The sequence below is a fragment of the Procambarus clarkii genome, chromosome 11, assembly GCF_040958095.1.
Source record: "Procambarus clarkii isolate CNS0578487 chromosome 11, FALCON_Pclarkii_2.0, whole genome shotgun sequence".
NCBI lineage: Eukaryota > Metazoa > Arthropoda > Malacostraca > Decapoda > Cambaridae > Procambarus > Procambarus clarkii.
This window is the reverse complement of record NC_091160.1, coordinates 43,354,431-43,382,366: the sequence shown is the minus strand read 5'-3', so window position 1 is coordinate 43,382,366 and position 27,936 is coordinate 43,354,431. Positions and strand designations below refer to the sequence as shown.

At 46.4% G+C, this 27,936-nt stretch overlaps 1 protein-coding gene across 1 annotated transcript in view; it reads right to left on the bottom strand.

The window, feature by feature from the left end:
- The window catches only part of LOC123758436 (titin), a 72,573-nt gene extending 44,972 nt beyond the window's left edge, over nt 1–27,601 (bottom strand). Inside the window, exons 1-2 of the mRNA XM_045742850.2 lie at nt 27,458–27,601; nt 21,244–21,309 (exon numbers count right to left, since the gene is read on the bottom strand). Coding sequence (XP_045598806.2) covers nt 21,244–21,309; nt 27,458–27,509 — 118 coding nt within the window. The 5' untranslated portion in view covers nt 27,510–27,601. The remainder of the gene's footprint in view (nt 1–21,243; nt 21,310–27,457) is intronic.
- Between the last annotated feature and the right edge of the window lie 335 nt (nt 27,602–27,936).

The window sequence follows — 27,936 nt, the reverse complement described above, 5'->3', positions numbered from 1 at the left end:
CTCACAGTGTTCAAGAGAGAACTATCAACATCAGAGGCCCGAGACTGTTCAACACGCTTCCACTACACATAAGGGACATAACTGGCCGAACCCTCACAGTGTTCAAGAGAGAACTATCAACATCAGAGGCCCGAGACTGTTCAACACGCTTCCACTACACATAAGGGACATAACTGGCCGACCCCTCACAGTGTTCAAGAGAGAACTATCAACATCAGAGGTCCGAGACTGTTCAACACGCTTCCACTACACATAAGGGACATAACTGGCCGACCCCTCACAGTGTTCAAGAGAGAACTATCAACATCAGAGGTCCGAGACTGTTCAACACGCTTCCACTACACATAAGGGACATAACTGGCCGACCCCTCACAGTGTTCAAGAGAGAACTATCAACATCAGAGGCCCGAAACTGTTCAACACGCTTCCACTACACATAAGGGACATAACTGGCCGACCCCTCACAGTGTTCAAGAGAGAACTATCAACATCAGAGGCCCGAGACTGTTCAACACGCTTCCACTACACATAAGGGGCATAACTGGCCGACCCCTCACAGTGTTCAAGAGAGTACTATCAACATCAGAGGCCCGAGACTGTTCAACACGCTTCCAGTACACATAAGGGACATAACTGGCCGACCCCTCACAGTGTTCAAGAGAGAACTATCAACATCAGAGGCCCGAGACTGTTCAACACGCTTCCACTACACATAAGGGACATAACTGGCCGACCCCTCACAGTGTTCAAGAGAGAACTATCAACATCAGAGGCCCGAGACTGTTCAATACGCTTCCACTACACATAAGGGACATAACTGGCCGACCCCTCACAGTGTTCAAGAGAGAACTATCAACATCAGAGGCCCGAGACTGTTCAACACGCTTCCACTACACATAAGGGACATAACTGGCCGACCCCTCACAGTGTTCAAGAGAGAACTATCAACATCAGAGGCCCGAGACTGTTCAACACGCTTCCACTACACATAAGGGACATAACTGGCCGACCTCTCACAGTGTTCAAGAGAGAACTATCAACATCAGAGGCCCGAGACTGTTCAACACGCTTCCACTACACATAAGGGACATAACTGGCCGACCCCTCACAGTGTTCAAGAGAGAACTATCAACATCAGAGGCCCGAGACTGTTCAACACGCTTCCACTACACATAAGGGGCATAACTGGCCGACCCCTCACAGTGTTCAAGAGAGAACTATCAACATCAGAGGCCCGAGACTGTTCAACACGCTTCCACTACACATAAGGGACATAACTGGCCGACCCCTCACAGTGTTCAAGAGAGAACTATCAACATCAGAGGCCCGAGACTGTTCAACACGCTTCCACTACACATAAGGGACATAACTGGCCGACCCCTCACAGTGTTCAAGAGAGAACGTGACAAACACCTCCAAAGGATACCTGATCAACCAGTTTGTGACTCATACGTCAGGCTGCGAGCAGCCGCGTCCAACAGCCTGGTTGACCAATCCAGCAACCAGGAGGCCTGGTCGACGACCGGGCCGCGGGGACGCTAAGCCCCGAAACCACCTCAAGGTAGGCATTAGCACTTTCTCAGACTCTCGGAGTAATGTGTCAAATATACAGTGTCCAGGCACAACACGGAATAAACAAATCCACAAGGGCCGTGGCGAGGATTCGAACCTGCGTCCGAGATCATCCCAGACGCTGCCTTAATCCCCATTTCTGTGTTTAACACTGAATAACCTTTTGGGTACTTCAGATTGTATACAGTATTCCCGCACGAGGCAGAAACAAATGGGCAAAGTTTCTTTCACCCTGAATGCCCCTGTTACCTAGCAGTAAATAGGTACCTGGGAGTTAGTCAGCTGTCACGGGCTGCTTCCTGGGGGGGGGGTGTGTGTGTGGTGTGGAAAAAAAAACAGTAGTTAGTAAACAGTTGATTGACAGTTGAGAGGCGGGCCGAAAGAGCAAAGCTCAACCCCCGTAAAAACACAACTAGTAAACACAGTGGTTGGCTACCACACTGTTCCAAACTTGCAGGGGTTGAGAATACCTGTTAGACCAACCACTCACAAGGCAGGGCTTGGGGAGACGAACTCCCACAACCCCATCAAGCAGGTACAATCCAGGTACCACTGGAGTAAACTGACCTTATACAGTGTACGGGGGAGAGAGCCCATGCTAACAGAAGCATGCACTGCTTTATATAGATGGGGGTTACACAAGCCATATTAAGCATTATGCTTAATATGGGATCATGCTGCTCTCGTACGACTTCACAAATGTCTGTCTCTGGAGCACACAATACCACCACCTGGAGGTAGAGGCCTAATGTAGCAGTTTGTGAATTAAGGCCAACAGGCCTCTCTCTCTCTCAGTGAGTGTACTCACCTAGTTGTGCTTGCGGGGGTTAAGCTCTGGTTCTTTGGTCCCGCCTCTAAACTGTCAATCAATAAATTGTTCCCTCCCCCCCCCTCAAACACACACACATATATACTGTTTCTGATATATGTAAATGATTTCCCAGAGGGTATAGACTCGTTTCTCTCAATGTTTGCCGATGATGCAAAAATTATGAGGAGGATTGAAACAGAGGACGATAGCAGGAGGCTACAAGATGACCTGGATAGACTGAGTGAATGGTCCAACAAATGGCTGTTGAAGTTCAACCCGAGTAAATGCAAAGTAATGAAACTAGGCAGTGGAAACAGGAGGCCAGGCACAGGATACAGAATAGGAGATGAAGTACCTAATGAAACAGACAGAGAGAAAGATCTAGGAGTTGATATCACACCAAACCTGTCTCCTGAAGCCCACATAAAAAGAATAACATCAGCGGCGTATGCGAGGCTGGCTAACATCAGAACTGCCTTCAGGAACCTGTGTAAGGAATCATTCAGACCCTTGTTTACCACATATGTAAGACCAATCCTGGAGTATGCGGCCCCAACATGGAGCCCGTACCTTGTCAAGCACAAGACGAAGCTGGAAAAAGTTCAGAGGTATGCCACTAGACTAGTCCCAGAACTAAGAGGCATGAGTTACGAGGAAAGGCTGCGGAAAATACGCCTTACGACACAGGAAGACAGAAGAGTAAGGGGAGACATGATCACAACCTACAAAATCCTCAGGGGAATCGACCGGGTAGACAAGGATAAACTATTCAACACTGGTGGGACGCGAACAAGGGGACACAGGTGGAAACTGAGTACCCACATGAGCCACAGAGACGTTAGAAGGAACTTTTTCAGTGTCAGAGTAATTAACAGGTGGAATGCATTAGGCAGTGATGTGGTGGAGGCTGACTCCATACACAGTTTCCAATGTAGATATGATAGAGCCCAATAGGCTCAGGAATCTGTACACCAGTTGATTGACGGTTGAGAGGCGGGACCAAAGAGACAAAGCTCAACCCCCGCAAGCACAAATAGGTGAGTACAAATAGGTGAGAGCACACACACACACACACACACACACACACACACACACACACACACACACACACACACACACACACACACACACACACATAGTTACATTACAGACCTGTCTCCTGCAGCACATATCAAGCGGATAACATCAGCGGCATATGCCAGGCTGGCCAACATACGAACGGCATTCAGAAACTTGTGTAAAGAATCATTCAGAACTTTGTATACCACATATGTCAGGCCAATCCTGGAGTATGCAGCCCCAGCATGGAGTCCATATCTAGTCAAGGATAAGACTGAACTGGAAAAGGTTCAAAGGTTTGCCACCAGACTAGTACCCGAGCTGAGAGGTATGAGCTACGAGGAGAGACTACGGGAATTAAACCTCACTTCGCTGGAAGACAGAAGAGTTAGGGGGGACATGATCACCACATTCAAGATTCTGAAGGGGATTGATAGGGTAGATAAAGACAGTCTATTTAACACAAGGGGCACACGTACTAGGGGACACAGGTGGAAACTGAGTGCCCAAATGAGCCACAGAGATATTAGAAAGAACTTTTTTAGTGTCAGAGTGGTTGACAAATGGAATGCATTAGGAAGTGATGTGGTGGAGGCTGACTCCATACACAGTTTCAAGTGTAGATATGACAGAGCCCGATAGGCTCACGAATCTGTACACCTGTTGATTGACGGTTGAGAGGCGGGACCAAAGAGCCAGAGCTCAACCCCCGCAAACACAACTAGGTGAGTACAACTAGGTGAGTACATAGGAAGCAGCCCGTAGCAGCTGTCTAACTCCCAGGTACCTATTCACTGTTAGGTGAACAAGGGTACCAAGGTGAAAGAAACTGCCCATTTGTTTCTGATCTGCCAGGGATCGAACCCGGGCCCTTAGGACTATGACCCCAGAGCGCTGTCCACTCAGCCATGTGTGCTCACCTAGTTGTGCTTGCCCGGGGGGGGGGGGGGAGAGGTTGAGCTTCGGCTCTTTGTGTGTGTACTCACCTAGTTGTGTTTGCGGGGGTTGAGCTCTGGCTCTTTGGTCCCGCCTCTCAACCATCAATCAACTGGTGTACAGGTTCCTGAGCCTATTGGGTTCTATCATATCTACACTTGAAACTGTGTATGGAGTCAGCCTCCACCACATCACTTCCTAGTGCATTTCATTTGTCACTCTGACACAAAAAAAGTTCTTTCTAATATCTCTGTGGCTCATTTGGGCACTCAGTTTCCACCTGTGTCCCCTAGTGCGTGTTCCCCTTGTGTTAAATAGCCTGTCTTTATCTACCCTGTCAATTCCTCTGAGAGTCTTGTACGTGGTGATCATGTCCCCCCTATCTTTACTGCTTTCTAGGGACGTGAGGTTTAATTCCAACCCGTTCTCGCACTTTCTTACTGTTAATATTGACTTATTAAATACGTGCATATGTGACATACTAATGTATTGTGAATATTTTAGTTTCCCTTGAAAAGCTTCATAGAAAACACCGACCTTACCTAACCTTCTTTGTATATTAAGATAAGCATCTTATTGCTTCGTACTTACAATTATTACTTAACCTATACCTATAATAGGTTAAGTAATAATTGTAATTACGAAGCTATAAGATGCTTATCTTAACATACTAAGAAGGTTAGGTAAAGTCGGTGTTTTCTATGAAGCTTTTCAAGGTAAACTAAAATATTCACAATAAATTAGTATGTCACATATGCACGTATTTAATAAGTCAATACTGACTATACGAAAGTGCGAGAACGAGTTGTTCAATTCCCGTAGTCTCTCCTCGTAGCTCATACCTCTCAGCTCGGGTACTAGTCTGGTGGCAAACCTTTGAACCTTTTCCAGTTTGGTCTTATGCTTGACTAGATATGGACTCCATGCTGGAGCTGCATACTCCAGGATTGGTCTGACATAGGTGGTATACAAAGTTCTGAATGATTCCTTGCACAAGTGTCTAAATGCCGTTCTTATGTTAGCCAACCTGGCATATGCTGCTGATGTTATCCTCTTGATATGGGCTTCAGGGGACAGGTCTGGCGTGATATCAACCCCCAGGTCTTTCTCTCTCTTTCTGACTCGTGTAGAATTTCATCTCCCAAATGATACCTTGCAACTGGCCTCCTGCTCCCTACACCTATCCCTGTGTGTGTGTGTGTGTGTGTGTGTGTGTGTGTGTGTGTGTGTGTGTGTGTGTGTGTGTGTGTGTGTGTGTGTGTACTCACCTAGTTGTGCTTGCGGGGGTTGAGCTCTGTCTTTGGTCCCGCCTCTCAACCGTTAATCAACAGGCAACCCGTTCTCGCAAATTTAATAAGTCAATATTGACTTATTAAATATGTGCATAGGTGACATACTTAACATAATAGATACCCTTAAAAAGATTCATAGAAAACACCGACCTTACCTAACCTTGTTAGTATCTTAAGATAAGCATCTTATTGCTTCGTAATTACAATTATTACCTAACCTATAATAGGTATAGGTTAAGTAATAATTGTAATTACGAAGCAATAAGATGCTTATCTTAAGATACTAACAAGGTTAGGTAAGGTCGGTGTTTTCTATGAATCTTTTTAGGGGTATCTATTATGTTTAGTATATCACCTATGCACGTAGTTAATAAGTCAATATTGACTTTACGAATTTGCGAGAACGGGTTGCAACAGGTGTAGTTTCCTGAGCCTATTGGCCTCTATCATATCTACACTTATATGTGTATGTGTGTGTGTGTGTGTGTGTGTGTGTGTGTGTGTGTGTGTGTGTGTGTGTGTGTGTGTGTGTGTTCACTATGTATAAAGTTTACTTTTGGGCAATATTAAATCCTTATTAAATCTGGGGTTTACCTGTTGACGATTTCGAGAGTTCTACTGAGGTTATACCTCGCTACTTCTCAGCTACCAGTCCGACCGCGTGAACTGGTAGGAAGAGCAATGACCTTGATTCTTGCAGGGTCGGCGTTCAATCCCCGATGACCCACATGGTTGGTGGGCACCGTTCCTTCATCCCGTCCTAATATCCAACCTCCTTATCCTCATATCCAAGTGCCAGATAGTCACGGTGACTCGGAGCTTTCTCTCCGTAATCACCATACTTTCCCTGCCTCCACTTTCTAACAATTTCCCACCTAACTGCTTCTTCAGCAGTTGACGAAACAGCTTTCATAAAATCATCCGATTCCATATTTTCCCTGTGGATATCCAGTGTTGCCAACTTTCACCCACCACGAGACTTTCCAATCATCTTCACTTTCTATGCGTATCGTATTTCTCAGTTTGTGTTCTTTAATATAGTGTGAAGATCATTTACAATTGCAGGGAGCCGTGTGGAGAAAGTTGCATAGACTTACCGGTAAGTTGTTGGTCCGTGTTTATAGTCTTACTCAACACATTGGTTATTTAATGTCAACCTTTCCTGCTTGATGGGCTTCTGGGAGTTGTTCTACTGCCCAAGCCCGGCCCGAGGCCAGGCTTGACTTGTGAGAGTTTGGTCCACCAGGCTGTTGCTTGGAGCGGCCCGCAGGCCCACATATACCTGGTTGATGGGGTTCTGGGAGTTCTTCTACTGCCCAAGCCCGGCCCGAGGCCAGGCTTGACTTGTGAGAGTTTGGTCCACCAGGCTGTTGCTTGGAGCGGCCCGCAGGCCCACATACCCACCACAGCCCGGTTGATCCGGCACTCCTTGGAGGAAATGATCTAGTGTTATCTTGAAGATGTCCACGGTTGTTCCCGTCTTCTTCAATAATACATCGCATCTTAACGTAGCAGTTCGCAAACATTGATGTTGTCTATGCGTGGATGGCTCTGTTATATTTTGAGGTTATCTTGAGATGATTTCGGGGCTTTAGTGTCCCCGTGGCCCGGTCCTCGACCAGGCCTCCACCCCCAGGAAGCAGCCCGTGACAGCTGACTAACTCCCAGGTACCTATTTACTGCTAGGTAACAGGGGCATAGGGTGTTAGGTTCCGGTGTTTGTGTCCGTCATTTTCCGTACGTTGTGGCAACAAGAACCCGGGCTGGAAATCTCCCAAGATGTCAATAAGATAACAAAAGGACACAAGGCGAGCGATATCAAAGGTCCAAAACTTTAAGTACTTCAAGTGCCATTTTAGAAACATTACTAGGAGTCACTTTTCCACTGTTGGGGATTATAAGGCTGATCCAGAGCCAACTTGGCTAATTCTGGTCACCAAACCAGTTACTGGCCAGACCCAGCGGTGTTTAACCGACTGAAAGTGACGTGTACAACATCCGCTAATATAGGATAATATATTAAATGACATCAATGTTTAACAAGGGAGAACGGTATTACATCTAACATAACAAACTCTTAACGTACGCAGCAGCCTCTTGATATATGATATACTGATATATGATATACTGATATATGATATACTGATATATGATATACTGATATATGATATACTGATATATGATATACTGATATATGATATACTGATATATGATATACTGATATACTGATATATGTAGTACACTAGTAGATTCTACCCCTGAGCTGGGAGATAATTATGACGTCATACCTACTGCATCTCATATACTGTACATATATCAAACTCAATTTTAAATCGTTGCTTAGGTTAGGATACATTAGGTTGGGTTAATTTTACTAAAAAAATATAGAGATGACGTAGGGTGGCGGAAATTTGCTCAGGTCATTAATAATTGTGTAATTAGCTTCAACAGATTGTCACTTGCTTACTTAAACGAATTATGGGCTTCAGTTTGTGAACCCATTATGTACCTCTGTAACCCATGCACCACCGCCCACGGTATGGGTATAGGGAAATTGAAGATCTTCGACCTTATTATACTCGACCAAACAGCAACCGGTAAAAAGAACCTGTTTGGGAAATGGGGGAGTGTGTGTGGGGGCAGAGGTGGGCATGAAGGCTGCTGCTACTACAGGCACACTTGTCAATGTAAATTAAAGTAAAGAGTGATATGAGTAAGGTTATATGACGCTGAGGAAGGGGTCAGCGTGGCGCGAGAGAAGACCCGCCACACTGGTGCCCCCAGCAGCCGGCCAGCCAGCCCGCTACACCGCCAAGTAAGGACACCATGCTTCACGCTTGCTTACACCTTGAATTATTCCACTGCTTGCCTGTTTATCCTGTCTTCTTCCTCCTACGTCTCCCTCCAAACTCACTATATTGCTGCTCTCTAACCCTCACAGACAGGCTGATAATTTCCTCATCAGTAACCAAAGAAAATACATCAACTTAATATATATCAATGAGAAAATTAAATTTTCTTAAAGTCATTATCAGACGATCGTACAATTTTTGGAACATAGCAACGCTTTTAAGATTCAAGTTCAAGTTTAATGTACGATATATAATAGGATACATATCAAAAGACTGGAGTAGCTTAGGCTATTTCTACCCTCCAACGTTCAAGATATTGAGAGGAAATGATAGTGAGGTAAAAAAGTCAATGCCCAAAATGAAAAGCAATAGGTCTACAGGCCGTGAGTGGAAGCCGGGGACGTCGATGAGAAATGTGAGAAAGAAGCAGGTAGATTGGACTACAAAAAACAAGCTCAATAGGCTAAACTTCAAAAGAACGTAAACTGCGAAACATCAATGGACATATGCAGGCGATGAGTCACAATAACGTGGCTGAAGTATGTTGACCAGACCACACACTAGAAATTGAAGGGACGACGACGTTTCGGTCCGTCCTGGACCGAAATGGACATATATTCTCTCACAAAAACTGCTGCACAGCTGTTAAGGACCGTGCACCTGTGTTTAAACGGCCCAGACATAACACGTGCACTCGTTGCTATAGATTCAGCTACTCGGAACAAGTTGCAAGTAGCACGGGCTATGGTGAGCCCGTAGTGGACTTACCTGACACAGGAGCAGTGCTGTGTGGCGTGCAGTGTTTTGGGTGCTCCTTTGGGTGTTTATTTAATCGAAGGGGCAGGTGTTTGGCCCCCTTGTGCCGCCCCCCCCCCCCTCAGCCCCAGCTATGCCAAGTGGCGGAAATCAACAGCGTCAAAGGACTGGGGCGAGTATGGGGGCGGCGGCCGCGTGTTATGTAAAGGTCCCACTGTGACCCACCCATCACTTACGGCGACTCCTATGAAACAAGATTGCACCAGGTGCCACTTTTATTACGGGATCACTATAGCCCGTGCTACGTGGAATTTTGTTTTTCCAAGTAGGTGAATCTAAAACAAGAAGAAGAAGGTGTAATTGTGGGGCTGAGGGGCGAGACACACTTGAAGATGTTACACCACCAGATCACATTCACTACACACATCTTCCACCTTACGGGCTACTCATGCCCGTGCCATCTCTTGTGGTGGTTTAATCTTCATCAATCATTCGGTGCAACTGTGGCCACTGTACTCCCCTGGCTGTGCTTGCGAAGGTTGAACTTCAGCTCTCTGGGCCCACCTCACAACATTACAATCTACAGATGTACAGGGTTCAAGAACTATTGGAAAGCCGTCATATCTGTTTTTGAAGGTGTACGCAGTCATTCTCCTTATCTTAGCACATTCCATTGAGGCGAGTCAGCCACATGGCTCATAAATTAGTTAATAACACGTCTGTACACCTGATGTACTACCTCGAGGAGCACATGTACACAGGCTATACTTCAATTAGATTTAATCACAGCTACACACCACGAATACATTTTGCTTTCAAGGTAGAATAAAGCAAGTTACAGCCCCCGCTCCTGTGTCAGGTAGTCCACTACGGGCTCACCATAGCCGGTGCTACTTGCCCCGCTCCTGTGCCAGGTAAGTCCACTACGGGCTCACCATAGCCGGTGCTACTTGCCCCGCTCCTGTGCCAGGTAAGTCCACTACGGGCTCACCATAGCCGGTGCTACTTGCCCCGCTCCTGTGCCAGGTAAGTCCACTACGGGTTCACCATAGTCCGTGCTACTTGCCCCGCTCCTGTGCCAGGTAAGTCCACTACGGGTTCACCATAGTCCGTGCTACTTGCCCCGCTCCTGTGCCAGGTAAGTCCACTACGGGTTCACCATAGCCCGTGCTACTTGCCCCGCTCCTGTGCCAGGTAAGTCCACTACGGGCTCACCATAGTCCGTGCTACTTGCCCCGCTCCTGTGCCAGGTAAGTCCACTACGGGCTCACCATAGCCGGTGCTACTTGCCCCGCTCCTGTGTCAGGTAAGTCCACTACGGGCTCACCATAGCCCGTGCTACTTGCCCCGCTCCTGTGCCAGGTAAGTCCACTACGGGCTCACCATAGTCCGTGCTACTTGCCCCGCTCCTGTGCCAGGTAAGTCCACTACGGGCTCACCATAGCCCGTGCTACTTGCCCCGCTCCTGTGCCAGGTAAGTCCACTACGGGCTCACCATAGTCCGTGCTACTTGCCCCGCTCCAGTGCCAGGTAAGTCCACTGCGGGCTCACCATAGCCCGTGCTACTTGCCCCGCTCCTGTGTCAGGTAAGTCCACTGCGGGCTCACCATAGCCCGTGCTACTTGCCCCGCTCCTGTGCCAGGTAAGTCCACTACGGGCTCACCATAGCCCGTGCTACTTGCCCCGCTCCTGTGCCAGGTAAGTCCACTACGGGCTCACCATAGCCCGTGCTACTTGCCCCGCTCCTGTGCCAGGTAAGTCCACTATGGGTTCACCATAGCCCGTGCTACTTGCCCCGCTCCTGTGTCAGGTAAGTCCACTACGGGTTCACCATAGCCCGTGCTACTTGCCCCGCTCCTGTGTCAGGTAAGTCCACTACGGGCTCACCATAGTCCGTGCTACTTGCCCCGCTCCTGTGTCAGGTAAGTCCACTACGGGCTCACCATAGCCCGTGCTACTTGCCCCGCTCCTGTGTCAGGTAAGTCCACTACGGGCTCACCATAGTCCGTGCTACTTGCCCCGCTCCTGTGTCAGGTAAGTCCACTACGGGCTCACCATAGCCCGTGCTACTTGCCCCGCTCCTGTGCCAGGTAAGTCCACTGCGGGCTCACCATAGCCCGTGCTACTTGCCCCGCTCCTGTGCCAGGTAAGTCCACTACGGGCTCACCATAGCCCGTGCTACTTGCCCCGCTCCTGTGCCAGGTAAGTCAACTACGGGCTCACCATAGCCCGTGCTACTTGCCCCGCTCCTGTGTCAGGTAAGTCCACTACGGGCTCACCATAGCCCGTGCTACTTGCCCCGCTCCTGTGCCAGGTAAGTCCACTACGGGCTCACCATAGCCCGTGCTACTTGCCCCGCTCCTGTGCCAGGTAAGTCCACTACGGGCTCACCATAGCCCGTGCTACTTGCCCCGCTCCTGTGTCAGGTAAGTCCACTATGGGCTCACCATAGCCCGTGCTACTTGCCCCGCTCCTGTGTCAGGTAAGTCCACTACGGGCTCACCATAGCCCGTGCTACTTGCCCCGCTCCTGTGCCAGGTAAGTCCACTACGGGCTCACCATAGCCCGTGCTACTTGCCCCGCTCCTGTGTCAGGTAAGTCCACTATGGGCTCACCATAGCCCGTGCTACTTGCCCCGCTCCTGTGTCAGGTAAGTCCACTACGGGCTCACCATAGCCCGTGCTACTTGCCCCGCTCCTGTGTCAGGTAAGTCCACTATGGGCTCACCATAGCCCGTGCTACTTGCCCCGCTCCTGTGCCAGGTAAGTCCACTACGGGCTCACCATAGCCCGTGCTACTTGCCCCGCTCCTGTGTCAGGTAAGTCCACTACGGGCTCACCATAGCCCGTGCTACTTGCCCCGCTCCTGTGTCAGGTAAGTCCACTACGGGCTCACCATAGCCCGTGCTACTTGCCCCGCTCCTGTGTCAGGTAAGTCCACTACGGGCTCACCATAACCCGTGCTACTTGCCCCGCTCCTGTGTCAGGTAAGTCCACTACGGGCTCACCATAGCCCGTGCTACTTGCCCCGCTCCTGTGTCAGGTAAGTCCACTACGGGCTCACCATAACCCGTGCTACTTGCCCCGCTCCTGTGTCAGGTAAGTCCACTACGGGCTCACCATAACCCGTGCTACTTGCCCCGCTCCTGTGTCAGGTAAGTCCACTACGGGCTCACCATAGCCCGTGCTACTTGCCCCGCTCCTGTGTCAGGTAAGTCCACTACGGGCTCACCATAGCCCGTGCTACTTGCCCCGCTCCTGTGTCAGGTAAGTCCACTACGGGCTCACCATAGCCCGTGCTACTTGCCCCGCTCCTGTGCCAGGTAAGTCCACTACGGGCTCACCATAGTCCGTGCTACTTGCCCCGCTCCTGTGCCAGGTAAGTCCACTACGGGCTCACCATAGCCCGTGCTACTTGCCCCGCTCCTGTGCCAGGTAAGTCCACTACGGGCTCACCATAGCCCGTGCTACTTGCCCCGCTCCTGTGCCAGGTAAGTCCACTACGGGCTCACCATAGCCCGTGCTACTTGCCCCGCTCCTGTGCCAGGTAAGTCCACTACGGGCTCGCCATAGCCCGTGCTACTTGCCCCGCTCCTGTGCCAGGTAAGTCCACTACGGGCTCGCCATAGCCCGTGCTACTTGCCCCGCTCCTGTGCCAGGTAAGTCCACTACGGGCTCACCATAGCCCGTGCTACTTGCCCCGCTCCTGTGTCAGGTAAGTCCACTACGGGCTCACCATAGCCCGTGCTACTTGCCCCGCTCCTGTGCCAGGTAAGTCCACTACGGGCTCACCATAGCCCGTGCTACTTGCCCCGCTCCTGTGCCAGGTAAGTCCACTACGGGCTCGCCATAGCCCGTGCTACTTGCCCCGCTCCTGTGCCAGGTAAGTCCACTACGGGCTCACCATAGCCCGTGCTACTTGCAACTTGTTCCCAGTACTGTAGCTGAATCTAAAAATAATAACAAAAAGAAGATAGAATTAAACCCAATTCCATTCATCACCTTAGCCAAAATAAAGCGAACAAAGATAACAGTGACAGAAACCAGTTATCTTGGCTCGTTATCAACTCTCGCGAATATGGCAGCAACCCATTTCTGCCTTATTATATGAAGATATATATTATATGAAGATATATATTATATGAAGAGCATGCGAGCAAGGAAGAGCTCTTCTACAGGAAATGAGTTGTGTATGAGCTCTTAATGTACAGAGTAAGAAGTTAGACATTAATGACTCTTGTGTCATGTCACTATGGTGTCATGTCACCATGGTATCATGTCACTATGGTGTCATGTCACCATGGTGTCATGTCACCATGGTGTCATGTCACCATGGTGTCATGTCACTATGGTGTCATGTCACCATGGTGTCATGTCACCATGGTGTCATGTCACCATGGTGTCATGTCACCATGGTGTCATGTCACTATGGTGTCATGTCACCATGGTGTCATGTCACCATAGATCTCCTCAAGACTAGCTTCGGGGGGTCTCGTAGTACAGTTGGCTTCGTTCTTGTGTCATAATCCAGGGATACCAGATTCAATCCCTGCTCGAGAGAGACAAATGGTTGAACACGTTTCCTTTCACCTAATGCAACTGTTCACCTGATAGTAAATAGGTACCCGGGAGCTAGACTTAAAGGAGGGCCCACCTGGTATGGATCAACATGCCTGATGTGCTCTAGAATTATTAAGCTCTATGTAGACTCTATGTGAAGGCAGACTGCTGAAGATATGTGGTAATAATCAATGGTGTGTGAAACGTGGATCAACAGAGTTGTGGCTACCTTACCTTGAGATGATTTCGGGGCTTAGCGTCCCCGCGGCCCGGTTGTCGACTAGGCTTCCTGGTTGCTAGACTGGTCAACCAGGCTGTTGGACGCGACTGCTCACAGCCTGATGTATGAGTCAGCCTGGTTGATCAGGTATCCTTTGGAGGTGATTGTCAAGTTCTCTCTTGAACAGTGTGAGGGGTCGGCCAGTTATGTCCCTTATGTGTAGTGGAAGCGTGTTGAACAGTCTCGGGCCTCTGATGTTGATAGTTCTCTCTTGAACACTGTGAGGGGTCGGCCAGTTATGCCCCTTATGTGTAGTGGAAGCGTGTTGAACAGTCTCGGGCCTCTGATGTTGATAGTTCTCTCTTGAACACTGTGAGGGGTCGGCCAGTTATGTCCCTTATGTGTAGTGGAAGCGTGTTGAACAGTCTCGGGCCTCTGATGTTGATAGTTCTCTCTTGAACACTGTGAGGGGTCGGCCAGTTATGTGTAGTGGAAGCGTGTTGAACAGTCTCGGACCTCTGATGTTGATAGTTCTCTCTTGAACACTGTGAGGGGTCGGCCAGTTATGTCCCTTATGTGTAGTGGAAGCGTGTTGAACAGTCTCGGACCTCTGATGTTGATAGTTCTCTCTTGAACACTGTGAGGGGTCGGCCAGTTATGTCCCTTATGTGTAGTGGAAGCGTGTTGAACAGTCTCGGGCCTCTGATGTTGATAGTTCTCTCTTGAACACTGTGAGGGGTCGGCCAGTTATGTCCCTTATGTGTAGTGGAAGCGTGTTGAACAGTCTCGGGCCTCTGATGTTGATAGTTCTCTCTTGAACACTGTGAGGGGTCGGCCAGTTATGTCCCTTATGTGTAGTGGAAGCGTGTTGAACAGTCTCGGGCCTCTGATGTTGATAGTTCTCTCTTGAACACTGTGAGGGGTCGGCCAGTTATGTCCCTTATGTGTAGTGGAAGCGTGTTGAACAGTCTCGGGTCTCTGATGTTGATAGTTCTCTCTTGAACACTGTGAGAGGTCGGCCAGTTATGTCCCTTATGTGTAGTGAAAGCGTGTTGAACAGTCTCGGGTCTCTGATGTTGATAGTTCTCTCTTGAACACTGTGAGGGGTCGGCCAGTTATGTCCCTTATGTGTAGTGGAAGCGTGTTGAACAGTCTCGGGCCTCTGATGTTGATAGTTCTCTCTTGAACACTGTGAGGGGTCGGCAAGTTATGTCCCTTATGTGTAGTGGAAGCGTGTTGAACAGTCTCGGGTCTCTGATGTTGATAGTTCTCTCTTGAACACTGTGAGGGGTCGGCAAGTTATGTCCCTTATGTGTAGTGGAAGCGTGTTGAACAGTCTCGGGCCTCTGATGTTGATAGTTCTCTCTTGAACACTGTGAGGGGTCGGCCAGTTATGTGTAGTGGAAGCGTGTTGAACAGTCTCGGGCCTCTGATGTTGATAGTTCTCTCTTGAACACTGTGAGGGGTCGGCCAGTTATGTGTAGTGGAAGCGTGTTGAACAGTCTCGGGCCTCTGATGTTGATAGAGTTCTCTCTCAGAGTACCTGTTGCACCTCTGCTTTTCAACGGGGGTATTCTGCACATCCTGCCATGTCTTCTGGTCTCATGTGATGTTATTTCTGTGTGCAGGTTTGGGACCAGCCCCTCTACTATTTTCCACGTGTAAATTATTATGTATCTCTCCCGCCTGCGCTCAAGGGAGTACAGATTTAGGCTCTTTAGTTGGTCCCAGTAGTTTAGATGTTTTACTGAGTGGATTCTAGCAGTAAAGGATCTCTGCACGCTCTCCAGGTCAGCAATTTCTCCAGCTTTGAAAGGGGCTGTCATTGTGCAACAGTATTTCACTCTAGAGAACACTAGCGTCTTGAAGAGTATCATCGGTATAACATCTCTAGTGTAAAAGGTTCTTGTTATCCAACCTGGCTGTGTGTGAAACACTTTTTTTTAACTGGATTTTCAGCTGCAGTAATGTCTTAGCATTTAAGTTAATGTTTTAGTGGGTAGGCATTTCTATAGGCAATAACCCACCATTAATATTTCCTTAATGCAGAGCGGGGGGGGGGGCCACAAAGGCAAGAAACTCTCGCGGGTGAGACAAACCCGAGTATGCCGCCAGAAGACAACACTAACAGAGTACTGTACCATAGTTTTGGTGGTGACAGTTACAACTCTTCAGCCAGAGGTGAGGACTTGTCTAGGTGGGAAGGAAGGAGGAGTCATGGTAGTGGGTGTGGTGGTGGTGACCACAACACACCACCTCCTCTTACACCAACAGCCTCCTGCCAGCCCGCTAGAGGTATACCTCCGCCTGCATCATCACTCACACCCTCAACATTCTGGCTTACTGCACCCATCTTTATTAAACCATAAGGATTCTTCTTGCATGTTTTTGCATTACTGCATTCCTATACTGTACAGTATACCAAGGAAAAATGAAATCAGCAAGGATCTTGAGGTTGTCTTGAGATGATTTCGGGGCTTTAGTGTCCCCGCGGCCCGGTCCTCGACCAGGCCTCCATCCCCAGGAAGCAGCCCGTGACAGCTGACTAACACCCAGGTACCTATTTTACTGCTAGGTAACAGGGCCATAGGGTGAAAGAAACTGTGCCCATTGTTTCTCATTGTAGATCACAAGCTGTGATGGTCAGTACTGTAGTTTCATAACTCTATTCAACTTCGTTGCCTGTTGGTTGGAGTATTGGAGATGGGTCTTGGGACTGTAGAGAATACACTAGATTGCTTCACACGACTTTATTGAGGTGATAATATAGGTGGAGAGGTCCCACCTGTCCTGGCTAAGTACAGTACTGGCTCCCACTTGAGCGGCAGGCAGGCAGGCAGGCACCCACCACCTCTATGGTGTGTCACGTCGTGGGCCTAACTGCCTCTGTGATTGGCTATACTCCATCTAAAAATTTGAAGGCTGACACTTGAGACATTCATTCGCTGCTACAACTTTTATAGTTTTATTGGGTAACACTTTGAAGATCTTCATATTGTTATGCTAAGTAAAAGTCACATTAATTTATGTCTTAATAATTTAATACAAATAAAATCGATAAGGTGGTCTGTAGTTGGCCTGTAGCAAAAATGCGAGTTTTCCCCAAGAAGGCAACCCGGGCTGAATCACAGCCAGGGTGTGCAACTAGGCTGCAAGCTGCTGCATCTAACAGCCTAGTTGATCAGGCAACCAACCAGGAGGCCTGGTCCGAGACCACAAGGACATTTTGTTCCTTAGAACCAACGCAAGGTTACTGAAAGATAGGCATATTAATTAACGCGCTTCAAGCACACAAAACCAATATAGAATGTGCGGTTACGGACTATCATGAAGCAAAATATAAGTTACTATTACACCTTTAATAAAGAGAAATTAGTGTCCTGTTCAGGTATCTTTTGTGCCATGTTAGCAGCCTTTTCTTCATTAACATGAGAGCACCTGAGGTCCTACAGAATTATTTTTCATTGATATATACAAGAATTCTTACATTCTCGTACAGCCACTAGTACGCGTAGCGTTTCGGGCAAGTCCTTAATCCTATGGTCCCTGGAATACGACCCCCTGCGAAGAATCGTTTTTACAATCAAGTACCTATTTTACTGGCGAGTTAAACAGAGGCTACAGTTAAGGATTTGCACCCAGTAAATCCTCCCCGGCCAGGATACGAACCCAGGACAATGCGCTCTCGGAACACCAGGCGAGTGTCTTACCACTACGCCACGGAGGCTGCAATGAATGAAGAGAATATATTTAGTAACCTAAAAATACTCTATATTAAAAGTAGAACAGGACAAAATTTGTCAATCCGAAAGAATGTTTGCTTTTTTTTTTTAATTTATATTCAATGTTGTACACCATTTCAAATTTTGTTTATACTGTATGATGTTCGTACATGATGTTCTTGAGGAACCTAGCTCACACTAGGCACAATGTTGGCTAGCTGAGGCTTGACCCTGACTCGCACTCGAGGAACCTAGCTCACACTCGGCACAATGTTGGCTAGCTGAGGCTTGACCCTGACTCGCACTCGAGGAACCTAGCTCACACTAGGCACAATGTTGGCTAGCTGAGGCTTGACCCTGACTCGCACTCCACTGCCTGCCAGTGTGCATGTATCTTGAGATGATTTCGGGGCTTTTAATGTCCCCGCGGCCCGGTCCTCGACCAGGCCTCCACCCCCAGGAAGCAGCCCGTGACAGCTGACTAACACCCAGGTACCTATTTTACTGCTAGGTAACAGGGGCATAGGATGAAAGAAACTCTGCCCATTGTTTCTCGCCGGCGCCTGGGATTGAACCCAGGACCACAGGATCACAAGTCCAGCGTGCTGTCCGCTCGGCCGACCGGCTCCCATGGGAGTGTGGCTTTCACCGCCTCACCACCCATGCTTTACTCCCATAGGATTTTTCTCCGAGCAATAGACGCAACGCTTTAAGGTGTGTTGCAATGGCTCGAGCCTTTTTTTCTGTTACAGCCCATCATCATAATATAACAGTACTCATAGTAACTATTTGCTCCAAATACCAATGTGTAGTAATGGATCACCAAAAGTTAACATTTTGTATCACTGAATTTGGCCAAATGGTATTTTTTTTTAACTGCAACATTTAAATACAATCTAACCTAACCTCTCCTAGGCCTAAAACATGCTATCTTAGGTCTAATATGGTGTGTGTGTGTGCAATACTGTGTAATCCAAAATGATTCATGATGGAGTTTTCTTACTTTTTAACTTGTATAGGAGTTTGGAGCTTGGCACTTTTGCCTTATAGTTCTACACTCTTCCTTTCAATCAGTATTGCTACACTTTGCAAATTTAGATCCTAATCCCTGTTTCTATTCAAATTTTTATTAAGGTCCTTCAAAACCTTACCAGAAGCCATTTTATAAGTGCTGATTATGATTTCAATATTCGAGGGGATAACTACGGGCTCACCATAGCCCGTGCTACTTGGAAATTTTTGTTCCAAGTAGCGAATCTTAAACAACAACAACAACGAGGGGATATTTTTACAAATAAACACTCCAGTACTATTCCCTCATATTACAGTATTTGCCTTAGCTCTTGGTATGGAGTCTTACTCTTCAGCAACTTTCCAAAACACCCTTACCTGTATTTCTAATATATTAGGTTCTAATTTTGATGTTTGTCTTTCAAAATAATCATTTCCTTAAAAAGCAATTTCCTTAAAATTTGTTAGTATACAACAATTTACAATGTAGAAAGAGTTGGCTGCCAGTAAAAGCCATTTATTAAGTATCAATACACATTTCATAGTTGACCAGACCATAAACGAGAAGGTGAAGGGACGACGACGTTTCGGTCCGTCCTGGACCATTCTCAAGTCGATAGATGTGAGTCTAGTGTGTGGTCTGGTCAATATACTTTAGCCACGTTATTGTGACTCATCGCCTGCACATTTGATAGCTTTTCCTTGTAAACTTTTTATATTGTAAACATATACAAATGCAAACTCAAAAACAAATCTTAACTATACAGTACTGTAAAAATAAAAAGAAAAACACACAAATTACATGTTGCTGCACATATAAGGGGCAATACTTGCAGGTAAGGGAAGTGTGTTAATTAGCTGCTGACCGGTTGAAATGCAAGGTCATTAATTAGATCAGGTAATGCAGTACATTATACAGTATAACAAAAATAAATGATTTACCTTAAAAAGAATCACCCAACCTAAATTTACCCGACATATCCACACCAAATCAAATTCAAGCTCAAGTAGAAAAAAAAAGTTGGGAGCAAATGGTACTTTACATACCATTCCTGTATATAATGGCTTTACAAAATCTACCATTGACTAAACAGGTTAGGCTGCATACCCCACACTACTCCAATCCCTATTAGCGATTTTCTTCTGTGCTCAAATCTTCACATGGAATCCCCCCCCCTTCCCCATTGTTAATTATTTTCTAACATGTGAACCTTAATGTAGTATAGTACGGTGCTGTACTTCCAAATAACTGTGCCATTTCATAATTAAAAGCCCTTACATGCTGGCCTTACTGCAATTCAAAAATACTGTTCCATTGAAAAAAAGTGGGGGGGGGGGACCTTCGACAAGCTGCTGACCACTAGATAGATGGTGGCCCTCAGGTAAATTCAGGTAAATGTCATCTCCACACAAGTATACTCTTAGCCTGGTGACTTTCTAGCCAAGGCAGCCTTGTCGGCAGTCATTTATGCTCTGTTAAATTAGAATTAACTCAATCTAAAGGGAAGTCATCAACTCCAAATCCCAGTTAATCAACAGTAACCTTGCTTGCTTTTAACAAGAAAATGTTAAAAATATGAACATCAAAAAATTAAAGGCACACAGGAATGCTTATGAGTTTTCAAAGACATATTAAAAATACTTAGAGCAGATGTCACCAATTAATATATCAGTGTGCAGTTAGACCAAGAAATGATCAGAGAAAAGGGGCAGTAACAACACGAACTTCAATCGGGGAGAGGGTAGTTGTGTAAGAGACAGGGCAATGGGGGAGAGGGTAGTTGTGTAAGAGACAGGGCAATTGGGGAGAGGGTAGTTGTGTAAGAGACAGGGCAATCGGGGAGAGGGTAGTTGTGTAAGAGACAGGGCAATCGGGGAGAGGGTAGTTGTGTAAGAGACAGGGCAATCGGGGAGAGGGTAGTTGTGTAAGAGACAGGGCAATCGGGGAGAGGGTAGTTGTGTAAGAGACAGGGCAATCGGGGAGAGGGTAGTTGTGTAAGAGACAGGGCAATCGGGGAGAGGGTAGTTGTGTAAGAGACAGGGCAATCGGGGAGAGGGTAGTTGTGTAAGAGACAGGGCAATCGGGGAGAGGGTAGTTGTGTAAGAGACAGGGCAATCGGGGAGAGGGTAGTTGTGTAAGAGACAGGGCAATCGGGGAGAGGGTAGTTGTGTAAGAGACAGGGCAGTGGGGGAGAGGGTAGTTGTGTAAGAGACAGGGCAATCGGGGAGAGGGTAGTTGTGTAAGAGACAGGGCAATCGGGGAGAGGGTAGTTGTGTAAGAGACAGGGCAGTGGGGGAGAGGGTAGTTGTGTAAGAGACAGGGCAATCGGGGAGAGGGTAGTTGTGTAAGAGACAGGGCAATCGGGGAGAGGGTAGTTGTGTAAGAGACAGGGCAGTGGGGGGAGAATTATCTGCATAGAACACATGCATCTAACAGGAGAATGAGTGCTTACAGGCCATGGCTTTGAGAGCCAGACGCTCCTGTTCATATTCTTCACGTTGCAGAGCCTCCAGGTGAGCTGACCAGCAAACAATCACCAAAGAATTAATTTCAGATTCAGTACCCTATCTACGTACTAACCTTAGTAGGCTAAGTAGTACTGTACATTACAATCATGTCAAATACACAACAATCATATTGACTGTAAATTAATTTCCTTACCTAATTTATACACAGTACAATACAGTATGGTATCTTGACCAGACCACACACTAGAAAGTGAAGGGATAACGACGTTTCGGTCCGTCCTGGACCATTCTCAAGTCGATTGTGACTTGAGAATGGTCCAAGAGGGACTGAAACGTCGTCGTCCCTTCACTTCCTAGTGTGTGGTCTGGTCAACATATTTCAGCCACGTTATTGTGACTCCTCGTCTGCAGTATGGTATCTACTTGGAACTAATTAAAATTAACTTTTTCACATTACCCACAAGACTGCAATAGGCCTATAATATGTGAATTTACTCCAGATTGGAGCATCAATCACACATCTAATTATAAAAGCATCTTTTTGCTGCCTTCAATGAACAATACTCGGTGCAGTACTAGCATGCAATATAAAAATTTGAGGATACTGTATTTGAGGATTTTTATAACACACATTGTACCAATGGCTGAATACATGAATACATAATGAATACATTACTAGGAAATGTATTATGGATGAATCAATAAAAATAAAATTCCATGTGTCCAAGATAGGTCTTCGGCATCGTTGCTTGCTGCCAACCTCCTTCAAACCCCATCCCCAATCACAAAAAATCATTACAGTAACAATATTTTGCAAACATTGTACCAATTTTCTGAGCTATTAATTAGTAATATATGCCGTGGCAATTTATTATTTTCTTCCCCAATTTCCATTTCAGGTTGAAATGCAATAAAATTATGGTTATTTTTTTCCTAGTAAGAAAAATACCTGCTCTTTTCATTTGTCCAAAGCCCTATACAGGTACAGTACTGTATATGCTTTATATATGCATAGGCTGTGACTCATACGTCAGGCTGCGAGCAGCCGCATCTAACAGCCTGGTTGATCAGTCCAGCAACCAGGAGGCCTGGTCGACAACCAGGCCGCGGGGATGCTAAGCCCCGGAAGCACCTCAAGGTAACCTCAAGGTATGGTATTACACAGAATTACTATGAATGATTTGGTGAGCTGCTCCTTATGCTCATTATAGATACTACAGCTCAATTCAATACTTGCCCATATGTGACCACAACTAAAATAAGCTTACCGGTAATTTAAAAAATGGGGGATTTAAATTTGAATTACTGTACTGAATTTTTAAATTAATAAGAAATGACAAATCAATAAAATTGTTTTAAGTACAGTATACAAAAAATATATGGAGTATATAAAGGTTTTTTAAATTGTATTAATATATACAGAATATCAACCGTTCATTGTACTGTATAGTAACAAAATGCCCCTTTCTGGTGGGCCGTTGGTAGCACTCCTAGTGCTGTATAAACAATTACAGTATAATGCAAAAGCTAAGCAAACTGAGCCTCCCGAGAACTACTCGTGCCTACCAGAAACTGGAACCAGAACCTGACTCACTCTATGTGTACAGCCAAGGAAAAGTCTATGAGGATGGCTAAGCACAAAACAAGCAACTGCTTGAAGTCAATTAGAACATTCATCCGACCATAACCAGATTTCTGACCAGATGACCTGCGTCTTCATCACTTCATGACGGCAGAAGTGGAAACAGAGTACTGTACCCAAATGAACCAGAGATACAGTATTAGAAAAACAAAATTTCAGTGTGAGGTGGGACCCAACTGCCAAGGCTCAACCCCAGCAAGCACACCAAGGCAAGTACCTCACTAACCAACTGTTCTGAACCACCCAATCCCCACAGGTAAGGGGATGAGAAGCTACCGAGGGCCAACCAAAAAAATATGTTTCATCACGTTTAATTAACAGTAGCCTCACAGTAGCTCCCTGAGCTTACCGACAGCACTCCCCGAATAGTGCCACTGCAAGGAAGTCAAGTCTGCCAAACTGGGTAAGACAAACAGGGCTGACTGCAGAAGAGTAGGATACGAGACACAGGATCCTAACACCACAGCGCAACACATGTGCAGCTAGACTAAAATGAGCACCCAGGAAGACTGTATAAAGCTGAGAAGAGCAGTAGACAAAAACATTCATGAAAGTCAACAAACCAGCAAACAGACACACAAGACAGTGAGGATAGACCACAGGCTGGTAAACTGAACTACCTTCTGCAAGAAAACAAATAACCCTAATCCAAGGATAAGAGGTGGTTATAAAGAAAAAGACACCACCCAAGGGAAAGGATGGGGGTGGGGGCCAAAAGTTACAGCCCATATGACATGCACCTCCTACCTGGTCAACAAAGGCCAAAACGGAGGAGGGGAGGGAACTATAAGGGGAAAGTGCCAAGCCATTACAACTACTGTATATGGCACTGGGAAGGGTCAGGATAAGGATTTAGGATGGGACGGAGGGGAAGGAGCGATCTAAAAATTCCAAATGTACGCCAGGAAATTGCCACACAAAAGACCATGGCATGGGGACAGGAATACAAACATCCAAAGTCACAGGAACCAGACCGGAGGGTTGAAAGGAGTGAAAAAACTGCCTCATCCAGGACCACCTGAAAACAAAGGGCGCTCCAAGCAACAGCCTGGTGGACCAAACTCTCACAAGTCAAGCCTGGCCTCGGGCTGGGCTTGGGGAGTAGAACTCCCAGAACCCCATCAACCAGGTATCAAGCAGGTACCCTGCCCAGAAGATAAACTATGTAGCACCTATCAAACAAAGAGCTAGTAGCCAAACCAGCCCATGGAAAATCAGAAAGCACTAAGCCTGACAGGCCAAGGGCAAAAACCACCAAAGACCCAGGCATGAAGCCTGAAGAAGCATGGAACACACACAAAACCCACAAGACAAAGTGCAGTGTTTGAAGATTGCTTTACTGAATTCCAGTTACCACTCATGACCTTTGTTAAGCAAACAATACTGTACATGTTTATACAGGTGAAATTCTCCAAAACATGGGTGGGATAACAGCCAACACACAGTTTATACAATAGTCTTGGCCTATACAATACTATTATAAATATCTTTTGTTATTTGTGACAACAAATTATTGCACAAAGTGTCTTATACCCAGAACTTTCTAACTTTAGCTACTATGCTAAAGAACATAAGAATAAAGGTAACTGCAGAAGGCCTATTGGCCCATACGAGGCAGCTCCTATTTATAACCACCCAATCCCACTCATATACATGTCCAACCCGCGTTTGAAACAATCGAGGGACCCCACCTCCTTCACATTACGTGGTAATTGGTTCCACAAATCAACAACCCTGTTACTGAACCAGTATTTACCCAGGTCTTTCCTAAATCTAAACTTATCCAATTTATACCCAATGTTTCGTGTTCTGAATTGTGTTGATACTTTTAATACCATATTAATATCCCCCTTTTCTATGCCCATTCATCCACTTATACACCTCTATGTTGACCAAACCACACACTAGACAGTGATGTTGACCAAACCACACACTAGACAGTGATGTTGACCAAACCACACACTAGACAGTGATGTTGACCAAACCACACACTAGACAGTGATGTTGACCAAACCACACACTAGACAGTGATGTTGACCAAACCACACACTAGACAGTGATGTTGACCAAACCACACACTAGACAGTAATGTTGACCAAACCACACACTAGACAGTGATGTTGACCAAACCACACACTAGACAGTAATGTTGACCAAACCACACACTAGACAGTAATGTTGACCAAACCACACACTAGACAGTGATGTTGACCAAACCACACACTAGACAGTGATGTTGACCAAACCACACACTAGACAGTAATGTTGACCAAACCACACACTAGACAGTGATGTTGACCAAACCACACACTAGAAAGTGATAGCTCCAATATATAGTGTCAGGAAATCCATACCCTGTACAACACAAGCAACAACAACAACCAGAACAAATCTATGCTCACTTTGGGGGATTCACCTGGAAAATGTTGCCAGGTTCTTTCTAGTGATCATGTTCAATTTTTTCCCTGCAACAGTATGGGATGGGTTTAATTTACATTAAACTGGAGAATGACACTTGGGTGTTTGAGCACTTTGCAAAAACCACGACTCCAGACACTGAGTTTTTAATATAATCATGAGATTTGAATGCACAGTGTTACTTTATAGAAGAATGGCTCCTCTTTCAATTCATACTAACTTCTACTAAAGCACAATACAGTATTACTACTTTTTAATCTACTGAGAATGTCCATAATTTTCTGTGTCCGAAGATTCACGACTATCAAAACTTCGCTTAATGATAATCTCAAATTCCACAAAAACATGGTAGTCTGGAAGAGGTAATTCATGCTGATACTGCTGTATACATAATATAACATATGTACAGTACTAATTAAGAAGAAAACATTTGGCAAAATGGTGTTCTTGACAAAATTTAAATAATTCACAACAATGATTCTAAGAACTTTTTTATTATGGACAAATTATTACGAGCAGACATTCAGAATAGATTATCAATCAACACCCCCGAATGGTTCCTACACTGCCTACCATATAGTGTAATTCTTCCTCCACCCCCGCCATTCCCCGGGTCAGTACTCTACACAACGTCCCCGGATGGTTCATATTTTATCATACAGTGTGATTCCTGGTGTACAGTCAAGTTGTACACATGCATTTCACCTATACAGTAGATAGTTTTCTAATTGTTGGACTGCATATTTACCCGAATACCTGTATTCAGGTTACCTGTATACCCCAGCAAGTATGCTTGGGTATACGTAGGAGCTGCCTCAAAGAGTAGGGGTTAAAAAGAGGACAAACGTCATTCCATTTTATGCCATCACTGCTCTTTAAACAACATCTTTTTTTGTTACATTTTTACAGTTCTTACATTCTTGTACAGCCACACACGCATAGCGTTTCGGGCAAGTACTTAATTCTACGTTCCCCGGAATACGACCCGCCAAATCCTTCAACCACCAGGTACCCATTTTACTGTTGGGTTAAACAGAGGCTACAGTTAAGGATTTGCGCCCAGAAAATCTTTCCCAGCCAGGATATGAACCCAGGACAACCCAGGACAGGGTTTCACGCTCGCGAAACACCAGGCAAGCATCTCACCACTACGCTGATGGAACTGCAATCTAAAAGAAGGATTCTAATCTAAGGAAGAATTTTTTTTTACATACTGTGTGCAAAGTGACACTGCTTTAACTTTAGGGATTACTTTGAAAATTACTGGCCTGGCATGGGCTAATAGGCTATCTGTAGCTTCCTTTATTATCATGCTCTATTGCCCTACAGCCGAGAGTGGTTCCTTTTAAGTCTAACTGGCCAGGAACCCTCTGGTGGCCCTATACCGGAACCCTGCATGACCCTATACAGCACCCCTGCATGGTCCTATACAGCAGCCCTACATGGTCCTATACAGCAGCCCTACATGGTCCTATACAGCAGCCCTACATGGTCCTATACAGCAGCCCTACATGGTCCTATACAGCAGCCCTACATGGTCCTATACAGCAGCCCTACATGGTCCTATACAGCAGCCCTACATGGTCCTATACAGCAGCCCTACATGGTCCTATACAGCAGCCCTACATGGTCCTATACAGCAGCCCTACACGGTCCTATACAGCAGCCCTGCACGGCCCTATACAGTAACCCTGCACGGCCCTATACAGCAGCCCTGCACGGCCCTATACAGTAACCCTGCACGGTCCTATACAGCAACCCTACACGGCCCTATACAACACCCCTACACGGCCCTATACAGCACCCCTACAGGGCCCTATACAACACCCCTACATGGCCCTATACAGCACCCCTACAGGGCCCTATACAGCACCCCTGCATGGCCCTATACAGCACCCCTGCATGGCCCTATACAGCACCCCTACAGGGCCCTATACAGCACCCCTGCATGGCCCTATACAGCACCCCTGCATGACCATATACAACAGCCCTGCACCAAAGCCTAGCCACAGAGGCCACCTTCGTGTGGTAAACAGGAGAATGACAACAAACAATATCTTGCCACTACCGCTATAAATTGTGGGACATGTCATCCGCATCTAACCAACACACAACACCGGTCACTAACACACACGTACCTTTCTTTTTGCCCTTTCCCTTGCGCTTTTTAACTTGAATATCGCCTGACATAGTGAAAGGGGACGTAATCCAGTGGCGGCTGTCAGGACCCGGCGCGCACAACTCCTCCCACTGACACCCAAGAGTCGACTGGTCAAAACAAAAAGATGCTGAGATCATATAAGCCTCTTAGTTCGGCAGAAATATATTGATTAAAATCTCAAATTATTCTTAGATAGTAATATCGATTATTTTGTCGTCATGAGGATCATTTCTTTCTTGTGAGTTATAGCCATATACAAAATTACTGTGGGTGAGAACACCAGGCGAGCATCTGTGTACGTGATGATGTGTGCAGATGCCGCCATAGTGATGCCACTGTGTTCTGCCGGTCAACTCATCTCTCTCTCTTATATCCATATACTAATGCTTAGCAAATCACTCTATACATTAAATAATATTAATAAAAATTTACATCAAATCAACTATACCTTATAGG